The sequence below is a fragment of the Pelophylax lessonae genome, assembly GCF_965119305.1.
Source record: "Pelophylax lessonae genome assembly, chromosome: 2".
Taxonomy (NCBI): Eukaryota; Metazoa; Chordata; class Amphibia; order Anura; family Ranidae; genus Pelophylax; species Pelophylax lessonae.
Window position 1 is genome coordinate 506,634,163 of NC_138769.1, and position 20,556 is coordinate 506,654,718.

A 20,556-nucleotide genomic window follows, 5' to 3' on the forward strand; every position below is an offset into this window, starting at 1 on the left:
TTTATATCACGGGCACCCCAACTGTCCAGTTGCTTTATATCACGGGCACCCCAACTGTCCAGCTGCTTTATATCACGGGTACCCCAAATGTTCAGCTGCTTTATATCACGGGTACCCCAGCTGTTCAGCTGCTTTATATCACGGGTACCCCAACTGTCCAGCTGCTTTATATCACAAGTAGCCAACTATTCAGCTGTTTTACATACTGGGAGCCACAACTGCCTAACTTCTTTTTATCACAGGTACCGACACCTGGCTGGGTGCTTTATGTCATTGCTTACCCCAACTGTCCAGTTTCTTTCTATTTACAGGTACCCCAATTGTCCAGCTGTTTTACATAATGGGTGCCACAATTGTCCTCCCGCATTAAATCATGGGTACCCCAAACGCCCAGCTGCTTTATATCATGGTTGAGCCAACTTTCTAAGGGTACCTAGAACTGTGCAGCTACTTCATAACATAGCCCTCACCCCACAAGGCGGACACACTCCTGTCAGTTACAGCCCTAGAAGCTTTCCTCTAGTGTTTAGATTAGAACGTTCACACTCTGCCAAACAGCGCACACTCGTCTCCGAAGCCGACGGTAGTGCGCAGGCGCGGACGTACGTGCTGACGTAGACGTAATGTGGTGTCGCGGTTGATGGTGGCCGCCATCTTACAGTTTGTGGGTCTTCAATGGTTTAGATATTACACGGTATCGTTCAGCGGAGCACACAGGAGTCAGCGGCGGAGCCGTTCAGCACGTACATTGTACGGCAAGCCGTCTATCTGAAATAGGAAACGTAAAGGAAAGCGGCTTGTCTGTGTGTTGTAGTTCTCCTCTCTGCTCTCCGACCCTAGGAGAGGCACGAACATGATAATAGAGGACTTCGAGGCGCTGAAGAACTGGCTCTCTAAGACCTTGGAACCCATGTAAGTGACTGAGCGATGGGGGAGGGGGCAGCCTGCCCCGTGTATCAGCTCTGTTCACCCCAATAACTACTGTTTACTGTGTGACCCTTCCAGTATCCTGTTCCCCAACTTCTACACACAGCTCATGGGATGTATCTGAACCTTGTTACCTGCCTGCTACATTGTCTGACTAGTGATTGGGAGATTCCAGGCCATATTCTCCACCCCCTGATCCCTATGTCATCTCAGTGATTGGGAGATACCAGGCCATATTCTCCACCCCCTGATCCTTATGTCATTTCAGTGATTGGGAGATCCCAGGCCACCTTCCCCACCCCCTGATCCCTATGTCATCTCAGTGATTGGGAGATACCAGGCCATATTCTCCACCCCCTGATCCCTATGTCATCTCAGTGATTGGGAGATACCAGGCCATATTCTCCACCCCCTGATCCCTATGTCATCTCAGTGATTGGGAGATTCCAGGCCTCCTTCCCCACCCCCTCATCCCTATGTCATCTCAGTGATTGGGAGATTCCAGGCCATATTCTCCACCCCCTGATCCCTATGTCATTTCAGTGATTGGGAGATTCCAGACCATATTCTCCACCCCCTGATCCCTATGTCATCTCAGTGATTGGGAGATTCCAGACCACCTTCCCCACCCCCTGATCCCTATGTCATCTCAGTGATTGGGAGATTCCAGGCCTCCTTCCCCACCCCCTGATCCCTATGTCATCTCAGTGATTGGGAGATTCCAGGCCATATTCTCCACCCCCTGATCCCTATGTCATCTCAGTGATTGGGAGATACCAGGCCATATTCTCCACCCCCTGATCCCTATGTCATCTCAGTGATTGGGAGATTCCAGGCCATATTCTCCACCCCCTGATCCCTATGTCATCTCAGTGATTGGGAGATTCCAGGCCATATTCTCCACCCCCTGATCCCTATGTCCTCTCAGTGATTGAGAGATACCAGGCCATATTCTCCACCCCCTGATCCCTATGTCATCTCAGTGATTGAGAGATACCAGGCCATATTCTCCACCCCCTGATCCCTATGTCATCTCAGTGATTGGGAGATTCCAGGCCATATTCTCCACCCCCTGATCCCTATGTCATTTCAGTGATTGGGAGATTCCAGGCCATATTCTCCACCCCCCTGATCCCTATGTCATCTCAGTGATTGGGAGATTCCAGGCCTCCTTCCCCACCCCCTGATCCCTATGTCATCTCAGTGATTGGGAGATTCCAGGCCTCCTTCCCCACCCCCTGATCCCTATGTCATCTCAGTGATTGGGAGATTCCAGACCACCTTCCCCACCCCCTGATCCCTATGTCATCTCAGTGATTGGGAGATTCCAGGCCATATTCTCCACCCCCTGATCCCTATGTCATTTCAGTGATTGGGAGATTCCAGGCCTCCTTCCCCACCCCCTGATCCCTATGTCATCTCAGTGATTGGGAGATTCCAGGCCTCCTTCCCCACCCCCTGATCCCTATGTCATCTCAGTGATTGGGAGATTCCAGGCCTCCTTCCCCACCCCCTGATCCCTATGTCATCTCAGTGATTGGGAGATTCCAGGCCTCCTTCCCCACCCCCTGATCCCTATGTCATCTCAGTGATTGGGAGATTCCAGACCACCTTCCCCACCCCCTGATCCCTATGTCATCTCAGTGATTGGGAGATTCCAGGCCATATTCTCCACCCCCTGATCCCTATGTCATTTCAGTGATTGGGAGATTCCAGGCCACCTTCCCCACACCCTGATCCCTATGTCATCTCAGTGATTGGGAGATTCCAGGCCTCCTTCCCCACCCCCTGATCCCTATGTCATCTCAGTGATTGGGAGATTCCAGGCCTCCTTCCCCACCCCCTGATCCCTATGTCATATCAGTGATTGGGAGATTCCAGACCACCTTCCCCACCCCCTGATCCCTATGTCATCTCAGTGATTGGGAGATTCCAGGCCATATTCTCCACCCCCTGATCCCTATGTCATTTCAGTGATTGGGAGATTCCAGGCCACCTTCCCCACACCCTGATCCCTATGTCATCTCAGTGATTGGGAGATTCCAGGCCACCTTCCCCACCCCCTGATCCCTATGTCATCTCAGTGATTGGGAGATTCCAGGCCATCTTCCCCACCCCCTGATCCCTGTGTCATCTCAGTGATTGGGAGATTCCAGGCCACCTTCTCCACCCCCTGATCCCTGTGTCATCTCAGTGATTGGGAGATTCCAGACCACCTTCCCCACCCCCTGATCCCTATGTCATCTCAGTGATTGGGAGATTCCAGGCCATATTCTCCACCCCCTGATCCCTATGTCATTTCAGTGATTGGGAGATTCCAGACCATATTCTCCACCCCCTGATCCCTATGTCATCTCAGTGATTGGGAGATTCCAGACCACCTTCCCCACCCCCTGATCCCTATGTCATCTCAGTGATTGGGAGATTCCAGGCCTCCTTCCCCACCCCCTGATCCCTATGTCATCTCAGTGATTGGGAGATTCCAGGCCATATTCTCCACCCCCTGATCCCTATGTCATCTCAGTGATTGGGAGATACCAGGCCATATTCTCCACCCCCTGATCCCTATGTCATCTCAGTGATTGGGAGATTCCAGGCCATATTCTCCACCCCCTGATCCCTATGTCATCTCAGTGATTGGGAGATTCCAGGCCATATTCTCCACCCCCTGATCCCTATGTCCTCTCAGTGATTGAGAGATACCAGGCCATATTCTCCACCCCCTGATCCCTATGTCATCTCAGTGATTGAGAGATACCAGGCCATATTCTCCACCCCCTGATCCCTATGTCATCTCAGTGATTGGGAGATTCCAGGTCATATTCTCCACCCCCTGATCCCTATGTCATTTCAGTGATTGGGAGATTCCAGGCCATATTCTCCACCCCCCTGATCCCTATGTCATCTCAGTGATTGGGAGATTCCAGGCCTCCTTCCCCACCCCCTGATCCCTATGTCATCTCAGTGATTGGGAGATTCCAGGCCTCCTTCCCCACCCCCTGATCCCTATGTCATCTCAGTGATTGGGAGATTCCAGACCACCTTCCCCACCCCCTGATCCCTATGTCATCTCAGTGATTGGGAGATTCCAGGCCATATTCTCCACCCCCTGATCCCTATGTCATTTCAGTGATTGGGAGATTCCAGGCCTCCTTCCCCACCCCCTGATCCCTATGTCATCTCAGTGATTGGGAGATTCCAGGCCTCCTTCCCCACCCCCTGATCCCTATGTCATCTCAGTGATTGGGAGATTCCAGGCCTCCTTCCCCACCCCCTGATCCCTATGTCATCTCAGTGATTGGGAGATTCCAGGCCTCCTTCCCCACCCCCTGATCCCTATGTCATCTCAGTGATTGGGAGATTCCAGACCACCTTCCCCACCCCCTGATCCCTATGTCATCTCAGTGATTGGGAGATTCCAGGCCATATTCTCCACCCCCTGATCCCTATGTCATTTCAGTGATTGGGAGATTCCAGGCCACCTTCCCCACACCCTGATCCCTATGTCATCTCAGTGATTGGGAGATTCCAGGCCTCCTTCCCCACCCCCTGATCCCTATGTCATCTCAGTGATTGGGAGATTCCAGGCCTCCTTCCCCACCCCCTGATCCCTATGTCATATCAGTGATTGGGAGATTCCAGACCACCTTCCCCACCCCCTGATCCCTATGTCATCTCAGTGATTGGGAGATTCCAGGCCATATTCTCCACCCCCTGATCCCTATGTCATTTCAGTGATTGGGAGATTCCAGGCCACCTTCCCCACACCCTGATCCCTATGTCATCTCAGTGATTGGGAGATTCCAGGCCACCTTCCCCACCCCCTGATCCCTATGTCATCTCAGTGATTGGGAGATTCCAGGCCATCTTCCCCACCCCCTGATCCCTGTGTCATCTCAGTGATTGGGAGATTCCAGGCCACCTTCTCCACCCCCTGATCCCTGTGTCATCTCAGTGATTGGGAGATTCCAGGCCACCTTCCCCACCCCCTGATCCCTATGTCATCTCAGTGATTGGGAGATTCTAGGCCTCCTTCCCCACCCCCTGATCCCTATGTCATCTCAGTGATTGGGAGATCCCAGGCCATATTCTCCACCCCCTGATCCCTATGTCATCTCAGTGATTGGGAGATTCCAGGCCACCTTCCCCACCCCCTGATCCCTATGTCATCTCAGTGATTGGGAGATTCCAGGCCATATTCTCCACCCCCTGATCCCTATGTCATTTCAGTGATTGGGAGATTCCAGGCCACCTTCCCCACCCCCTGATCCCTATGTCATCTCAGTGATTGGGAGATTCCAGGCCACCTTCCCCACCCCCTGATCCCTATGTAATCTCAGTGATTGGGAGATTCCAGGCCACCTTCCCCACCCCCTGACCCCTATGTCATCTCAGTGATTGGGAGATTCCAGGTCGTCTTCCCCCAACCCCTGATCCCTATGTCATCTCAGTGATTGGGAGATTCCAGGCCACCTTCCCCACCCCCTGACCCCTATGTCATCTCAGTGATTGGGAGATTCCAGGTCGTCTTCCCCCAACCCCTGATCCCTGTGTCATCTCAGTGATTGGGAGATTCCAGGCCACCTTCCCCACCCCCTGACCCCTATGTCATCTCAGTGATTGGGAGATTCCAGGTCGTCTTCCCCCAACCCCTGATCCCTATGTCATCTCAGTGATTGGGAGACTTCCAGTCCACCTTCCCCACCCCCTGTCCCTATGTCTTCGTTATTGGGAGACTTCCAGTCCACCTTTCCCACCCCTGTCCTATGTCTTCTCAGTTATTGGGAGACTTCCAGGCCACCCTCTATGCCCGCTGCCCCTAGGTCGTCTCAGTGAATAGGAGACTTCCAGGCCACCCTCTGCTTCCCTGCCCCACGTCGTGTCAGGTATTGGGAGACTTCAATCCGCCCTCCGCTCCCCCTGTCACCATGTCATCCCAGTAATTGGGAGACTTTCCAGCCACCCTCTGTGCCTCCTGCCACTATATCGATGACATAGGGACAGGGGGAGTGGAATGCGGACTGAAGTTTCCCAATCACTGTGTCCAGATGGGCAGGGGATGTGGAGGGTTGCCTTGAAGGTCTCCTAGTCACCGAGATAACATACAGTGGGTAAAATAGGTATTGAACACGTCACCATTTTTCTAGGTAAATATTTTTATGAAGGTAATAGAATTATGTATAAAAAGTACACCGCTTTAACAATGGTAACCTGCAGCCAGGAAAAAGGGAATGACAATTCGTAAAAAAAATGATTGCAGCACTGGATGTAATGTGAAAATAAATACATGAAGCGAGATTCAAGACATATAAGTCAACATGTGCAAATGAAGCAAAAAAAGTGCAAACATATATTAAAGTGCATAGTAACACAAAACCTTGTTAATGGTCATGACCGTGCATATAAGCAATAAATAAGTTAAAAGCATATAGTCCATCCAATTTAAGTAAAAATGAATAAATTAATACAATGTTGTCTGTAGAAAAGTCCACCGAAAGTGCAAAATCTCCTTTGGAAAGAGTGACTGTGATCTCTGGTATATATGACCACCATTGGTGAATGAGGTAGGTAGAGGGGCTTTCCAGGTGGACAGGACCCAATAGAGTATACACTCTTTTTAGGTCACTCGTGCATATGAGGAGAGATAGTTGTCACTGTTGCTTGCGCTGGAATGCCTTCAGTACTCGGGGAAAACCTCCAAACGCATCACAACATCCATATGGAAAAATACTTGATACCGCAGCCGAGATGTCCTCCACAAGAACTCAATAAAATAGAAAGCTCACATAGTGTATACCAATAAAGGAACCATTTATTTTAAAAGTAGGAACACTTACAGTATCGATGATAAAAAAGCACTTGTAAATAGTTGACAAAGTGAACGCAACACCTGTAGCTTATCAAACGCGTTTCGTCTCACAAGACATCAAGACCTCATCTGTCTTGATTGATCAGCTACAGGTGTTGCATTCACTTTGTCATCTATTTACAAACGCTTTTTTATCATCAATACTGTAAGCCCCCGTTCACATAGGGGCGACGCTACTTTGCACCGCGACCTCCGAGGTTGCGGTGCGAGCAGCGCGCCACGACCTCGGAGCGGCCGCCACGGACTTCATAACATTAAAGTCTATGGCGGTCGCCTCCTGGTCGCCCCAAAGAAGCTCCGGACCCTTTTTCTAAGTCGGAGCGACTTGTGTCGCTCCTATTAGAACGGGTCCGCAGCTTCCCTATGGGAGGCGACCTACGGCGACCTGTGAGGCGACCAGCTCGCCTCACAGGTCGCCTTAGTGTGAACGGGGGCTAAGTGTTCTACTTTTAAAACGGTTCCTTTATATTGGTATACACTATGTGAGATTTCTATTTTATTGAGTTCTTGTGGAGGATATCTCGGCTGCGGTATCAAGTATTTTTCCATATGGATGTTGTGATGCGTTTGGAGGTGGTGCCTGAGTACTGAAGGCATTCCAGGCAGCGTCAGCAACACAGTGACAACTATCTCCTCATATGCATGAGTGACCTAAAGAGTGTATACTCTATTGGGTCCTATCCATCTGGTAACCCCCCCCCCCCCACCTATCTCATTCACCAGTGGTGGTCATATATACCAGAGATCACAGTCACTCTTTGCAAAGGAGATTTTGCACTTAAGGTGGACTTTTCTACAGACAACATTGTATTTATTCTTTTTTTTTTTTTTTTTTTTTTTTCTTATTGGATGGACTATATGCTTTTAACTATTGCTTATATGCACGGTCATGACCATTAACAAGGTTTATGTTACTATGCACTTTAATATAGGTTTGCACATATTGACTTGTATGTCTTGAATAGAGATATGCCGGTTTTTGGTAATGCGGTATCGTATACACACGGTATTGTTATTGTGGTCATTTAAAATACTGTATTTTTCTGCTCTCCAAGTTTGACGTGCTGCCTCCGTGTCTCCCCGCGGTGTCCAGACTCCCGTCTTAGCTCTCCTTTACTAGAACGGAGCCGCTACTTCTTTTATAGGTCCGGTTCACTAGAGGAGTGATATCAGAGGCACTCCGCCTGTGACAGGAGGAGCCATACACAGGAAGCAGCGGCTTTGCATTATACTGCAGCCGTATGCTTCCTCCTGGGCTCAGCCACAGACAGACACAGTGCCTACTACAAGCAAATCTCTGCAAGTACCTACCCACTACTATTGCCATACACTGTCACTGTGTATGTATGTGTGTATATATATATATATATATATATATGATTAGGGATGCACCGAAATGAAAATTTTGGACCGAAACCGAAAATGCAGGATGCCCTTGGCCGAAAACCGAAAATGACTTTTTCCCCCCCAAAAATTTAAAATGGATAGAACAGGGGCGTACACCAAAAACAGGCAGCGGCGTAGACCTGTCGCTGCCACCCTGTCACAGTATATGTACTGTGATGGGTTGGCAAGAGGTTAATTTAATTACCAATGGTATTTGTATTATGAAGCATGAGGGGGTTAATGTATTGTCACTGCTGGTCTCTCATCTATTAGTGACCGACCAGTGGCAGGTAATTAACCCCTTTGTGCTGCATTAGTGCAACCAGTGTCAGTGCAACCAGTGTTAATTAACACTGATACTGGTTGCACTAATGCAGCACAAAGGGGTTAATTACCTGCCACTGGTCGGTCACTAATAGATGAGTGACCAGCAGTGACAATACATTAACCCCCTCATGCTTCATAATACAAAAACCATTGGTAAGCTGCCTCAGCACTCCCCCCCCCCCCCACACTGCCTCAGCGTCCCCCTCGGCAGTACACCCTCCTCCTCCCCCCCCCCCCCCCCCGGCTCAGCGTCCCTCCTCGGGTGTCCTTCATTCAAAAGTCCCGCCTCTGGCCGGCAGCCCGCCTCCCGGTGATGTCACTACTACGAGCTGTGTTGAATGAAGTGACATACCGGGCGGGAGGGCGGGGCGAGCGGCCGCTATAGATAGAACTATGTGATCCATCCCTGTCAGCTCAGCACGACTATGTGTGAATGAGAAGTGACATTCTCATTCACACATAGTCGCGCTGAGCTGACAGGGATGGATCACATAGTTCTAGTATCTATAGCGGCCGCTCGCCCCCCCCCCCCCCCCCGCCTGGTATGTCCATTCATGCACACATCTAGTAATAGGGACGTCATTGAGAGGCGGGCGGCCGGCCAGAGGTGGGACTTTTAAAACCTGCCCTGCGCTGCGCCCTCCTCCTTCCTCACGGCGGCCATTATTTTCGGCAATGTTAGCCCATTATCGGCCGAAATGGGATAGGCTCATTTTCAGCTGATAATTTCGGTGCATCCCTAATATAGATAGATATATTATATGCACAGGCATAGCAGCCCACATTACATTATTATATAGTCATTAATCACTTAAGCCCCGGAAGATTTTACCCCCTTCCTGACCAGGGGGTATTTTGCGATTCGGCACTGCGTGACTTTAACGGACAATTGCACGGTCGTGCGACGCTGTACCTAAACAAATTTGGCGTCCTTTTTTTCCCACAAACAGAGCTTTCTTTTGGTGGTATTTGATCACCTGTGCGATTTTTTTTTTTTTTTTTTTTTTATCACGCGCTATCAACAAAAAAAAAGCGTAAATTTTGCAAAAATAGCAATATTTTTCACATTTTTTTTATATGAAATTCCCCCCAAAAAAATGTAAAAATCAAAATTTTTTAACATTTTCGGCCAATTTGTTTTATGCTACCTAGGCTTGTGACGGTATCATATTTTCATGCTGCGATTAATTGATTAAGGTTTTGCCACGGTATACGGTATTATCACGGTATTCTATTATTAAATTTAAATTATTAAATTTCTACCTCACTTGAATTTCATTGCTGAATTTAGGGGCTTTGGTTCACTTATGCACATTATTATATAGTCAGTCAGTACAGACTCTGTGAACCAGGCCTAAAATAGGTCATCAAGCAGTGTCTGGCCTAACTGGTGATAACTGGTCCTGGCGCTCGGCTCCGATCCGATGGCCTGGTCATTAAGAGGGCAAATCCTTGTGGTCAAGAAGTGGTTAAACCTGAAGGAGGTGTTGTTTATAAATTACTTTACTATTGCTTTAGGCCTGGTTCACATGTATGCGGGTTGGTGGTTCACATGTATGCGGGTTGGTGGTTCACATGTATGCGGGTTGGTGGTTCACATGTATGCGGGTTGGCGGTTCACATGTATGCGGGTTGGCGGTTCACATGTATGCGGGTTGGCGGCCCACATTTGCACAGGCATAGCAGCCCATTGATTTGAACGGGCTGCTATGCCCTCATTTTCCGCAGAAAAAAGGTGCATGCAGCATTTTTTTAAAATTCAGTGGCCTTGAAATCCATCCTGTTTTTGCACCATGCGACTAACCTGCAGTTCCTGCTCTGGCGAGCTTTCTGCATTTTTTGTATACGTGGGCACGGCATTTAAAAACAGTTTGCGTGTGCAGCAACGGCAGGTAAGTCGCATGGTGCAAAAGAAGGATGGATTTCATGGCCACTGCATTTTTTTAAATTCTGCATGCACCTTTTTTCAGCTGAAAACGCAGGCATAGCAGCTCAAGCCCATTCACATCAATGGGCTGCTATGCCTGTGCAAATGTGGGCCCCCAACCCGCATACATGTGAACCACCAACCCGCATACATGTGAACCAGGCCTAAAGCAATAGTAAAGTCATTAATAGATAAAAACACCGGTCCTCCTGCAGGTTTAACCACTTCTGGATCGCAAGGATTTGCCCCTTTAAAGACCAGGCCATCGGATCAGAGCGCCAGGACCAGTCATCACCAGGTAGGCCAGACACTGCTTGATGGCTATATAATAATGTAATGTGGGCTGCTATGTCTGTGCATATATATATATATATATATATATATATATATATATATATATATATATATATTAGAGTTGCACGATTCTGGTCAAAATGAGAATCACGATTTTTTAGCTTGGAATAAAGATCACGATTCTCTGTGTAACAAAAAAAAAAAATTGGGATAACTTACTGTTACGTTTTTTTTTTTTTTTTTTTTTTATTCATTAAAGTCTATTAATTGTGTTTGAAAGACTGCTGCGCAAATACAGTGTGACATAAAATATTACAACAATCGCCATTTTTTTCTGTAGGGTCTCTGCTAAAAAATATATATAAAATGTTTGGGGGTTCTAAGTACTTTTCTAGCAAAAAAAAAACTGATTTTAACTTGCAAGCAACAAGTGTCAGAAAAAGATCCAGTCTTTAAGAGGTTAAACTTCCTTTCTCCCTGGCAGAGGGAAGGAAAAGATACAATGTAATCATTTTTGTTTATAGTTAGGCGTTAGCTGTGTGAGTGAATGAGTCATCCAGCTCACTGAAATGTATCAATTCACAAGTCAGACCCAGGAGCAGAGAAACTCGGTATTTTAAAAATGCCACAATAACAATACCGTGGCTATGCAATACCGCGATATATCGAATTACCGAAAACCGGCATATGTCTAATGCTACCTATGTTTGGTAAAAAAAATCGCAAAAAGCGTATTTTGATTGGTTTGCGCAAAAGTTATCGCATTTACTAACAAAGGGAAAGATTTTTGTCATTTTTGTTGTTTTTTTTTTTTTAACGCGTAATGGCGGCGATCTGCGATTTTTTTTTTTTTTGCGGTACTGCGACATTGCGGCGGACAGATCGGACCCTTGACTGACATTTTTGACACTTTTGGGGTTACCAGTGACATTTCTACAGTAATCAGTGCTATACATATGCACTGTTACTGTAAAAATACACTGGTAGTGAAGGGGTTAACTTTATTTGAGAGGGAGGGGCTGTGTGTGTCCCTAGGGGCGTGATTCTAACTGTGATTGGCTGTGGCTTCAGATGTATGAAGAGTGATCGACGGTTCTACATAGTAGAACCGTATGATCATCCTTCATACACCGGGGAGAATGACAGGCAGCTTGTTTACACAAGCCGCCTGACTTTCTCCCTCTCCCCTGCCGATCGCCGAGTGACCGGCGGACATCGGGTCCGCCGGTCACACGCGCGGGGGGGTGGGGGTTTCCGTGACCGCGCGCTCGCTCCCTAGACCCTCACAGGCTAGTGACGTAGACCTGCGTCGCTTTGCCTGTGAGGGGCTGACTGCCGATGTAGATCTGCGTTAGGCAGTCGGCAAGTGGTTGAGCAGTGTGTGGCCCACCTGGTGACTGGTCCTGGCGCTCAGCTCAGATCCGATGGCCTGGTCATTAAGGGGGCAAATCCTTGCAGTCCAGAAGTGGTAAAACCTGCAGGAGGACCAGTGTTTTTATTTATAAATTAATTTACTATTGCTTTCGGCCTGGTTCACGTATGCGGATTGGCGGCCTACATTTACACAGGTATAGCAGCCCATTGATTCGAATGGACTGCTATGCCTGCATTTTCGGCTGAAAAAAGGTGCATGCAGAATTTAAAAAAAATGCAGTGGCCGTGAAATCCTTCCTTCTTTTGCACCATGCGACTTACCTGCAGTTCCTGCACATGCAAACTGTGTTTTTAAAGAAAGGGCCCAAGTATATAAAAACGCAGAAAGCTTGCCAGAGCAGGAACTGCAGGTAAGTCGCATGCATTGCTCAGGTGTGATTTTGGCCCATTCTTCCACATAAACAGTCTTCAAATCTTGAAGGTTTTCATGGCCTCTTCTGGGAAATCTGATCTTTAGTTCTTTCCAAAGATCTTTGATTCAGGTCAGGTATTTGGCTGGGCCATTTTAGCAGCTTTTTCTTTCTTTGAAACCGGATGAGGGTTTCCTTGGCTTTGTGTTTGGGATCATTGTCTTGCTGGAATGTCCAACCTCGTTTCATCATCATCCTGGTAGATGGCAGCAGATTTTTATCAAGAATGTCTTGGTAGTAAATTTCTCCATTCATCCTTCTTTTAATGATCTGAACTTTGCCAGTACCCTATGCTGAAATAGAGCCCCACACCATGATGTTCCCACCTCCAAACTTCACTGTTGGTATGGTGTTTTTGGGGTGATGTGCAGGATTGTGTGTATTATGGCATCCAAAGAGTTAAGTTTTGGTCTCATCTGACCAGACTATATTCTCCTAGCATTTCACAGACTTGTCTAAATGTTGTGCCGCAAACTTTAAACAAGCTTCAACATGCTTTTTCTTCAGCAATGGAGTCTTGCATGGTGGGCTATGGCGGTTGAGTGAATCACTTAGGCCCCTTTCACACAGGCGGACTGTTCAGATTCGCCTGTTCGTTTTTTTGGCGGATCTGAACGGTCCCCCCATGCATTCCTATGGGGCATCGGATGGCAGCGGAGACATGTCCGCTGACATCCGATCCTTCAAATCTGGACGGATGGATTGGAAACCCTATTTTCCATCCGTCCAGCGGATCGGATGAGAACTGACAGACGGTCCGTTCCCATCCGATTTCCCCCATAGAGATGCATGGGGAACTGACAGCTGTGTCTCCGCACACATCGCGGAGACACAGCTGTCCTCCTGCTGCTCAGCGGGGGATCGGCGGCTCGATCCCCCCCTGAGAAAAACGGAATCCGTCCGACGGACGGATAGTGTGAAAGGAGCCTTATTGTTTTCTTTGAAACAATTGCACCTGCTAATTCCAGGTCTTTCTGAAGCTCTTAACAGGTGGTCATTGGCTCTTGGACATATCTGATTATTTTCACTCCATTGTCAGGAATCTTACGGGGAGCACCTGGTTGTGGCCGGTTTATGGTGAAATTATGTTCTTTCCACTTCTGAATTATGGCCCCAACAGTGCTCCCTGGAACATTCAGAAGTTTAGAAATCCTTTTGTAACCCATGTCATCAGTATGTTTTACAACAATAAGGTTGCAAAGGTCTTGAGAGAACTTGGTAAAGAGACCCTTTTTTGTTTTTTTTATAGGCCATCAGTTGAGAGTGAACCAATTGATATTAATTTGTTATAATGAAGAGGGGTGACCAGCGCTACGGATTTCAAAATATGAAAAAAAGGGGGGTGAAAATGCAAAAAACGAATAAATAAAATAGTAAGGTGTAAGCTGCCCCAATCAAACCTTTAAATCAAGGTGAAAGTGATAAATAAAATGTAACGATTGGTGTTGGCGCTACCTTTATGAATACCCCAAAAAACGTGAGTGGGGATGAAAGGGTGTAAAAACCCACAAATGGTGAAATGTGCCAAATGGTGTAATAAATGATAGTCAGAAATGCGAGTCTGAGTGTTTATTTACAAATTAAATAATAGTGCTGAAAGTAAAACACGTGAGTGTGATAAACTCACTACCATGCATAGGGTGAAAAAGGATTGGTGATTAATAAATAAAACGTGCCACACAGTGTTATGATAAACTGAAAATGCAAAATCCGTAGTGGCCACTAGGTGGCGTTTCTTCGGAATACAACCTGTATGATGATGAGGGGTTCCCTTTCGGAAAATGATGCAAACAATGGCCGCTGGCGGGAGGCCTAGATGCTCATATAAGAAGAAACCCCATAGTGAATAGTCACATCATACATAGCAAAAAGCAAGGTGTAGATAACTCACTCTTAAGATGATCGAGATCAGAGTACAGTGTGCGTCGGGATGCTTCCGCGTTCCACGGCCGACAACCGGAAGTGACGTATGACGTCGGAGACTCCGCCCTACGCGTTTCGTCACAATGACGTCAACTGGAGCGGCCTTGCTTTTTGCTATGTATGATGTGACTATTCACTATGGGGTTTCTTCTTATATGAGCATCTAGGCCTCCCGCCAGCGGCCATTGTTTGCATCATTTTCCGAAAGGGAACCCCTCATCATCATACAGGTTGTATTCCGAAGAAACGCCACCTAGTGGCCACTACGGATTTTGCATTTTCAGTTTATCATCACACTTTGTGTGGCACGTTTTATTTATTAATCACCAATCCTTTTTCACCCTATGCATGGTAGTGCGTTTATTACACTCACGTGTTTTACTTTCAGCACTATTATTTAATTTGTAAATAAACACTCAGACTCGCATTTCTGACTATCATTTATTACACCATTTGGCACATTTCACCATTTGTGGGTTTTTACACCCTTTCATCCCCACTCACGTTTTTTGGGGTATTCATAAAGGTAGCGCCAACACCAATCGTCACATTTTATTTATGATATTAATTTGTACTGGCAAGGAGCAGGATTGCTTTCTAATTACTGATAGATTTCAGCTGGTGTCTTGGCTTTCCATGCCTTTTTGCTCCTCCCTTTCTTCATTTGTTCAGTACTTTTTCCTTTTTTCATACATTTTATTACACTTAACTTCTGAACTTATTTGTACTGATTTCTTTGTGTGTATGGATTGCATAGGTTTATTACCGACATGTGAAAATTTCATGTTAATACTTTTTAAATATATTTACCTAGAAAAATGGTGACGTGTGCAATATGTAATTTACCCGCTGTATGTGCAGGGAAGAAGAGGGTTGCCTGGAAGTCCCTGAATCACTGAGATGACATAGGTGCGGGGGAGCGGAGGTTGGCCTGAAAGTTTCCTAATAATTGAGAAGACCTAGGAATCAGGAGGCATGGAGGGTGGCAGTGACGTCTCCCAATAATAGAGATGACATGGAGCAGAGGTCTCCAAACTGTGGCCCAAGGGCCAGGTGCAGCCTTATGCTTGCCTTTATCTGGCCCTTAGGGCACTATTCCTCCCAATGATATGAGGCCCTATCCCTCCCACTGACACCTACTATGGGGCACTATTTTTTCCACTGATACCAATGATGGTGTACTTTTCCTCCCAATAATTCTAATGATGAGGTGCTGCTACTCCTACTGACCACCAACCCTGCTGCCATGTTTATTCTCACTTATGCTGGACGCGGGACATTTTCTACCCCCACTGGCCACTAAACTTTTCTTTAAATGGCTGTAGATGTATGGTGTGTTTTATTAGGCCCCATGCACACGGGGCGTTAGAAAAAACGTACGTCAAAGTTAGTTCTGACGCCGGAAAAAGCAGCTGTAAAAAACGTGCTTTCAGTAGCTTTTTCCATTGGCGTTATTGCACGTTTTGCTACGTTGCTTTTAGCAGCGTTTTTTTTTCTTCAATTCAAAATCAATGGTTCCCTATGGAAGCCTATTGATTTGAATGGAGGTCACACCGCAAGTCGGATCCGACTTGCGGGGCGACTTGCACTGTAGGAATCTGGAGGGGGAACTCCACGCCAAAATGGGGAAAAAAACGGCGTGGGGTCCCCCCCAAAATCCATACCAGACCCTTATCCGAGCATGCAGCCTGGCAGGCCAGGAAAGGGGAGGGGACGAGCGAGCGGCCCCACCCCCCCTGGACCACACCAGGCCACATGCCCTCAACATGGGGGGGTGTTGGTGCTTTGGGGCAGGGGGAGCTCTGCACCCCCCCACCTCAAAGCACCTTGCCCCCATGTTGATGAGGACAAGGGCCTCATCCCCACAACCCTGGCCGGTGGTTGTGGGGGTCTGCGGGCAGGGGGCTCATCGGAATCTGGAAGCCCCCTTTAACAGGGGGGCCCCCCAGATCCCAGACCCCCTCCCTATGTGGATGGGTATGGGGTACACTGTACCCCTACTCATTCTTCACATAAAAGGCAGTGTATGGAAATAACGACAGGAGACATTTTGGAAAGTTTATTAAAAATCTTCATCCGACTCTTCTTGTCTTCTCCTCTCCAGTGTCTTCTCCTCTCCGGGGTCTTCTGCTCTTTTGCTGTCCCCTCTTCTTGTGCTCTTCTCTCCGGGGTCTTCTGCTCTTTTGCTGTCCCCTCTTCTGCTGTCCTCTCTTCTTTTCTTCTCCTCTCCGGTCTTTTGCTCTTTTGCTGTCGGCTCTTCTTCCTCCGGTCGTCCTCCTCCGACGTCTCCGGTGATTATGCCTATGCCTATCTCCGGTCTCTGCAGCTTATTATATAGCCATTAGGGGCGTGGCCCTGATGACGTCATCGGGAGGCCCCGCCCCCTCATGTCACAGACGACGTCTTCTGTGACATGAGGGGGCGGGGCATCCCGATGACGTCATCGGGGCCACGCCCCTAATGGCTATATAATAAGCTGCAGAGACCGGAGACCGGCATAATCACCGGAGACGTTGTTGGAGGAGGACCGGAGGAAGAAGAGCCGACAGCAAAAGAGCAGAAGACCGGAGAGGAGAAGAAAAGAGAGGACAGCAGAAGAGGGGACAGCAAAAGAGCAGAAGACCCCGGAGAGAAGAACACAAGAAGAGGGGACAGCAAAAGAGCAGAAGACCCCGGAGAGGAGAAGATGAGAAGAGTCGGATGAAGATTTTTAATAAACTTTCCAAAACGTCTCCTGTCATTTCCATACACTGCCTTTTATGTGGTGAATGAGTAGGGGTGTACCCCATACCCATTCACATAGGGAGGGGGTCCGGGATCTGGGGGGCCCCCTTGTTAAAGGGGGCTTCCAGATTCCGATGAGCCCCCTGCCCGCAGACCCCCACAACCACCGGCCAGGGTTGTGGGGATGAGGCCCTTGTCCTCATCAACATGGGGGCAAGGTGCTTTGAAGTGGGGGGTGCAGAGCTCCCCCTGCCCCAAAGCACCAACAACCCCCCATGTTGAGGGCATGTGGCCTGGTGTGGTCCAGGGGGGGTGGGGCCGCTCGCTCGTCCCCTGTCCTTTCCTGGCCTGCCGGGCTGCATGCTCGGATAAGGGTCTGGTATGGATTTTGGGGAGGACCCCACGCCGTTTTTTCGGCATGGGGCTACCCTCAAATTCCATACCAGACCCGAAGGGCCTGGTTTGGAACCTTGGGGGGGACCCCCACGCCGTTTTTATTCCCATTTTGGCGTGGAGTTCCCCCTCAAGATTCCCACAGCGCAAGTCGCCCCGCAAGTTGGATCCGACTTGCGGTGTTGCGGTGCGACCTCCATTCAAATCAATAGGCTCCCATAGGGAACCATTGATTTTGAATGGAAGAAAAAAAAAACGTATAACGTGGCTTAACGCACGTTAAGCAACGTTATAGCAACGTTATTCAGCTTTTAGCAGCGTCAGGCGTTTTTAACGCTCTAACGCTGGTCCTCAGAACGCGCAGGTCGTGGGTTCTTGTTGCAGCTTAAAAACGCCTAGGCCACTTACAGCTCAAAAACGTCTGAGTGTGCATGAGGCCATAGAATAACATGGAGGGGCGTTTTTAGGCTGCAAAAAGAAAACGCCTGACGCTGCTTACAGCGGCGTTAAAAACGCCCAGTGTGCATGGGGCCTTATAGTTATAATTTTTATATGCTTCTATTGTTCCAAAACCTCTGACCTCTGTTAATAAACGTTAGTGTAACTGTTAAACTTAGTGCTACACACTGGTGGAATAAGCAGAACTAAAGGCAAAAAAACCTAAAAACTTATTAACAGGCTATTTATTGCAGAAGACATGTGCAATGTCTTTCACAATAAAACAACTTAGTTGCATGTTCGCGGTCCTCCCAGCAGAATGTTTCTTGAGCTGTGCATGTGTTTCCAGCACAGGGCCGGTGTGCCTGGATTAATGATTTCCACAAATGTCACGTCTTTGCTACCCAATCAAGACAGCTAAAGATGGCCACATAGAAGAAGCTGGGCATACCATGCTGACAAGGGACCTTAGGGGTGTCCGACCATTGAAGTGGTCCAATGGTCTGATGCCTGTGAGCTCCCTTAGCAGCATCTTATCCCAAGTTTTATCTGTTTTTGGTATTCTTGCTTTTAGTTTCTTTTTAGGCATATGTAACAATGAATGTATTTGCCACTTTCTGATCTGTTTATTGCAATAAAAATCTGCTAAAATTTAGAGCCATCTTGTGTCTCGTGCACATGTTTATGTTGGTCTTGGCACTCCTAGTGGATGTCTCGAGACTACAAAATGATTAGTTTCTGTATTGTGGAGAATAGGATGGAGGTTTTAGTAGTGGAGCAGACGTGTTCAGAAATGCTGTGTTATATCAGGCAATTGCATGACTACAGCTGGCCACGGACAGTTCCAATCTCTGCTGGTTCAGCTGGAACCGGCCGAGATTCGAAACCATGCATGGGCAAGCGGTGGCGGGATAATCAGCCAAAAAGTGCTTCTGGCCTCTTGTGACAAGAGGTCCAGTACTGCTGGTAAGCCGTCATTTGTATTACATCTATGGTGGCGGTATCTCCGGTGGTCAGTTATTCACACGGTGGCGGAAGGTGATGCGTGTTACTTTGGCTAGTGAATCACTTAAGATCTAACAGCTTCAAGTTCGTATTTTACTAACTTGGAACTCCTACACGGGACTTTTGTAGCTTATGTTGTTCACTTTATTTCCTTTGAAATATCTGATATGTGTAATCACAATTTTTAGCTGAACTCTGTCCTTTTTTTTTTTTATGTCTTTTTTTTTTTTTTTTTTGCAGCCCAGACATGCACTTTCTAAAAGCAAAAGCACAAGTTTATGATATTGCAGATTACCACTTCTTAGATGTGGTAGCTGTATTTTTCTTTTTTGGGGCTTTCTTTCTGGCCTGCAGATATAACAGTTGGTTGAGACAAACCATTTGCAAATGACAGGGGTGGCCAAAATGATCAGTTTTTATTCATTTATGTAAAACCCTAATCCCAAAAGAAGAAGCAAAAACTGTAAATGTTTATAAAGTGTTCGCTGGAGTTTGGATTCAGTTTGTGCCTCTAACACGCCTCTTCCCCAGATTAACAGTGCTGCTGTCCAAAGGTCTCTCTGGGTTCCTTCATCCATCCAGATTGGGGGCCTAATAATAAAGGAAGCCAGATCACCGAATGTGCATGATGTACTCACTTTTGTGAGAGACTGTATATTAGAGCTGCATGATTATTTGTTAAAAAAATCGCAATCTCGATTCACCCCCCCCCCCCTCACGATCTTAAAACTGCATGTCCGCGATATCTTACAGAGCCGTTCTCTTCTCACTCACAGCTGTTAAACATTTGCTGGGGCTCCTTATTTTTTTTTTTTTATCAACATTAAGGCTGTGAGATAGCTATAAACACAATGTTTTTACAGTGTATCTTTTCGTTTTTTGGATCAAAGGAATGAACTTTCTTCTGTAAGTGAGGGCAGTTTAACCACTTGCCGACCGCCCCATGCCGATATACTGCGGCAGGGTGGCTCGGCTGCGCATAATCACGTCACAGCGGGAGCCAGTCTGCAGCAGGAACTGCGACAATCGCCCCTGGCCTCCCGCGATCGTTACAGAAACTGACAGTAGACCCACCTGCTTTTGTTTGCTTTGGTTTTCTGTCAGACAGGCAGAGAGAGATCATGAGTTTCACCTACGCTGAATCCCTGATCTCTCTCTGTGCCTGTCGCAGAGACTTCCGCCCCCCCACAATTAGTAAGGCTACGTTCACATGTAGGCGTTTTGGGGACGTTTTTCTGCTCTAGGATCAGCTCTCAAAACGCCCAACAAGACAAATCCTATTCATTTCAATGGCCCCTGTTCACATCTGAGCATTTTGACACCGTGAGCAAAACGCCCAACGCTCAAAAAAGTACATGAGCTTCTTTTTGGTCTCTAGTCAATCTAAAAACGCCTGCACAAAAAACGCCTGCAAAAACGCCCATAAAAACGCCTGTAATAGCAACGCCAATATGTAAACGTAGCCTTAGCAGCATTAGGCATACATTAACCCCTTTGAT

At 47.5% G+C, this 20,556-nt stretch overlaps 1 protein-coding gene across 1 annotated transcript in view; it reads left to right on the top strand.

Annotated features, from left to right (window-relative positions):
* The first annotated feature begins 620 nt into the window (after window positions 1-620).
* Window positions 621-20,556, top strand: part of RBM26 (RNA binding motif protein 26) — a 187,886-nt gene continuing 167,950 nt past the window's right edge. Inside the window, exon 1 of the mRNA XM_082244533.1 lies at window positions 621-912. Coding sequence (XP_082100659.1) covers window positions 854-912 — 59 coding nt within the window. The 5' untranslated portion in view covers window positions 621-853. The remainder of the gene's footprint in view (window positions 913-20,556) is intronic.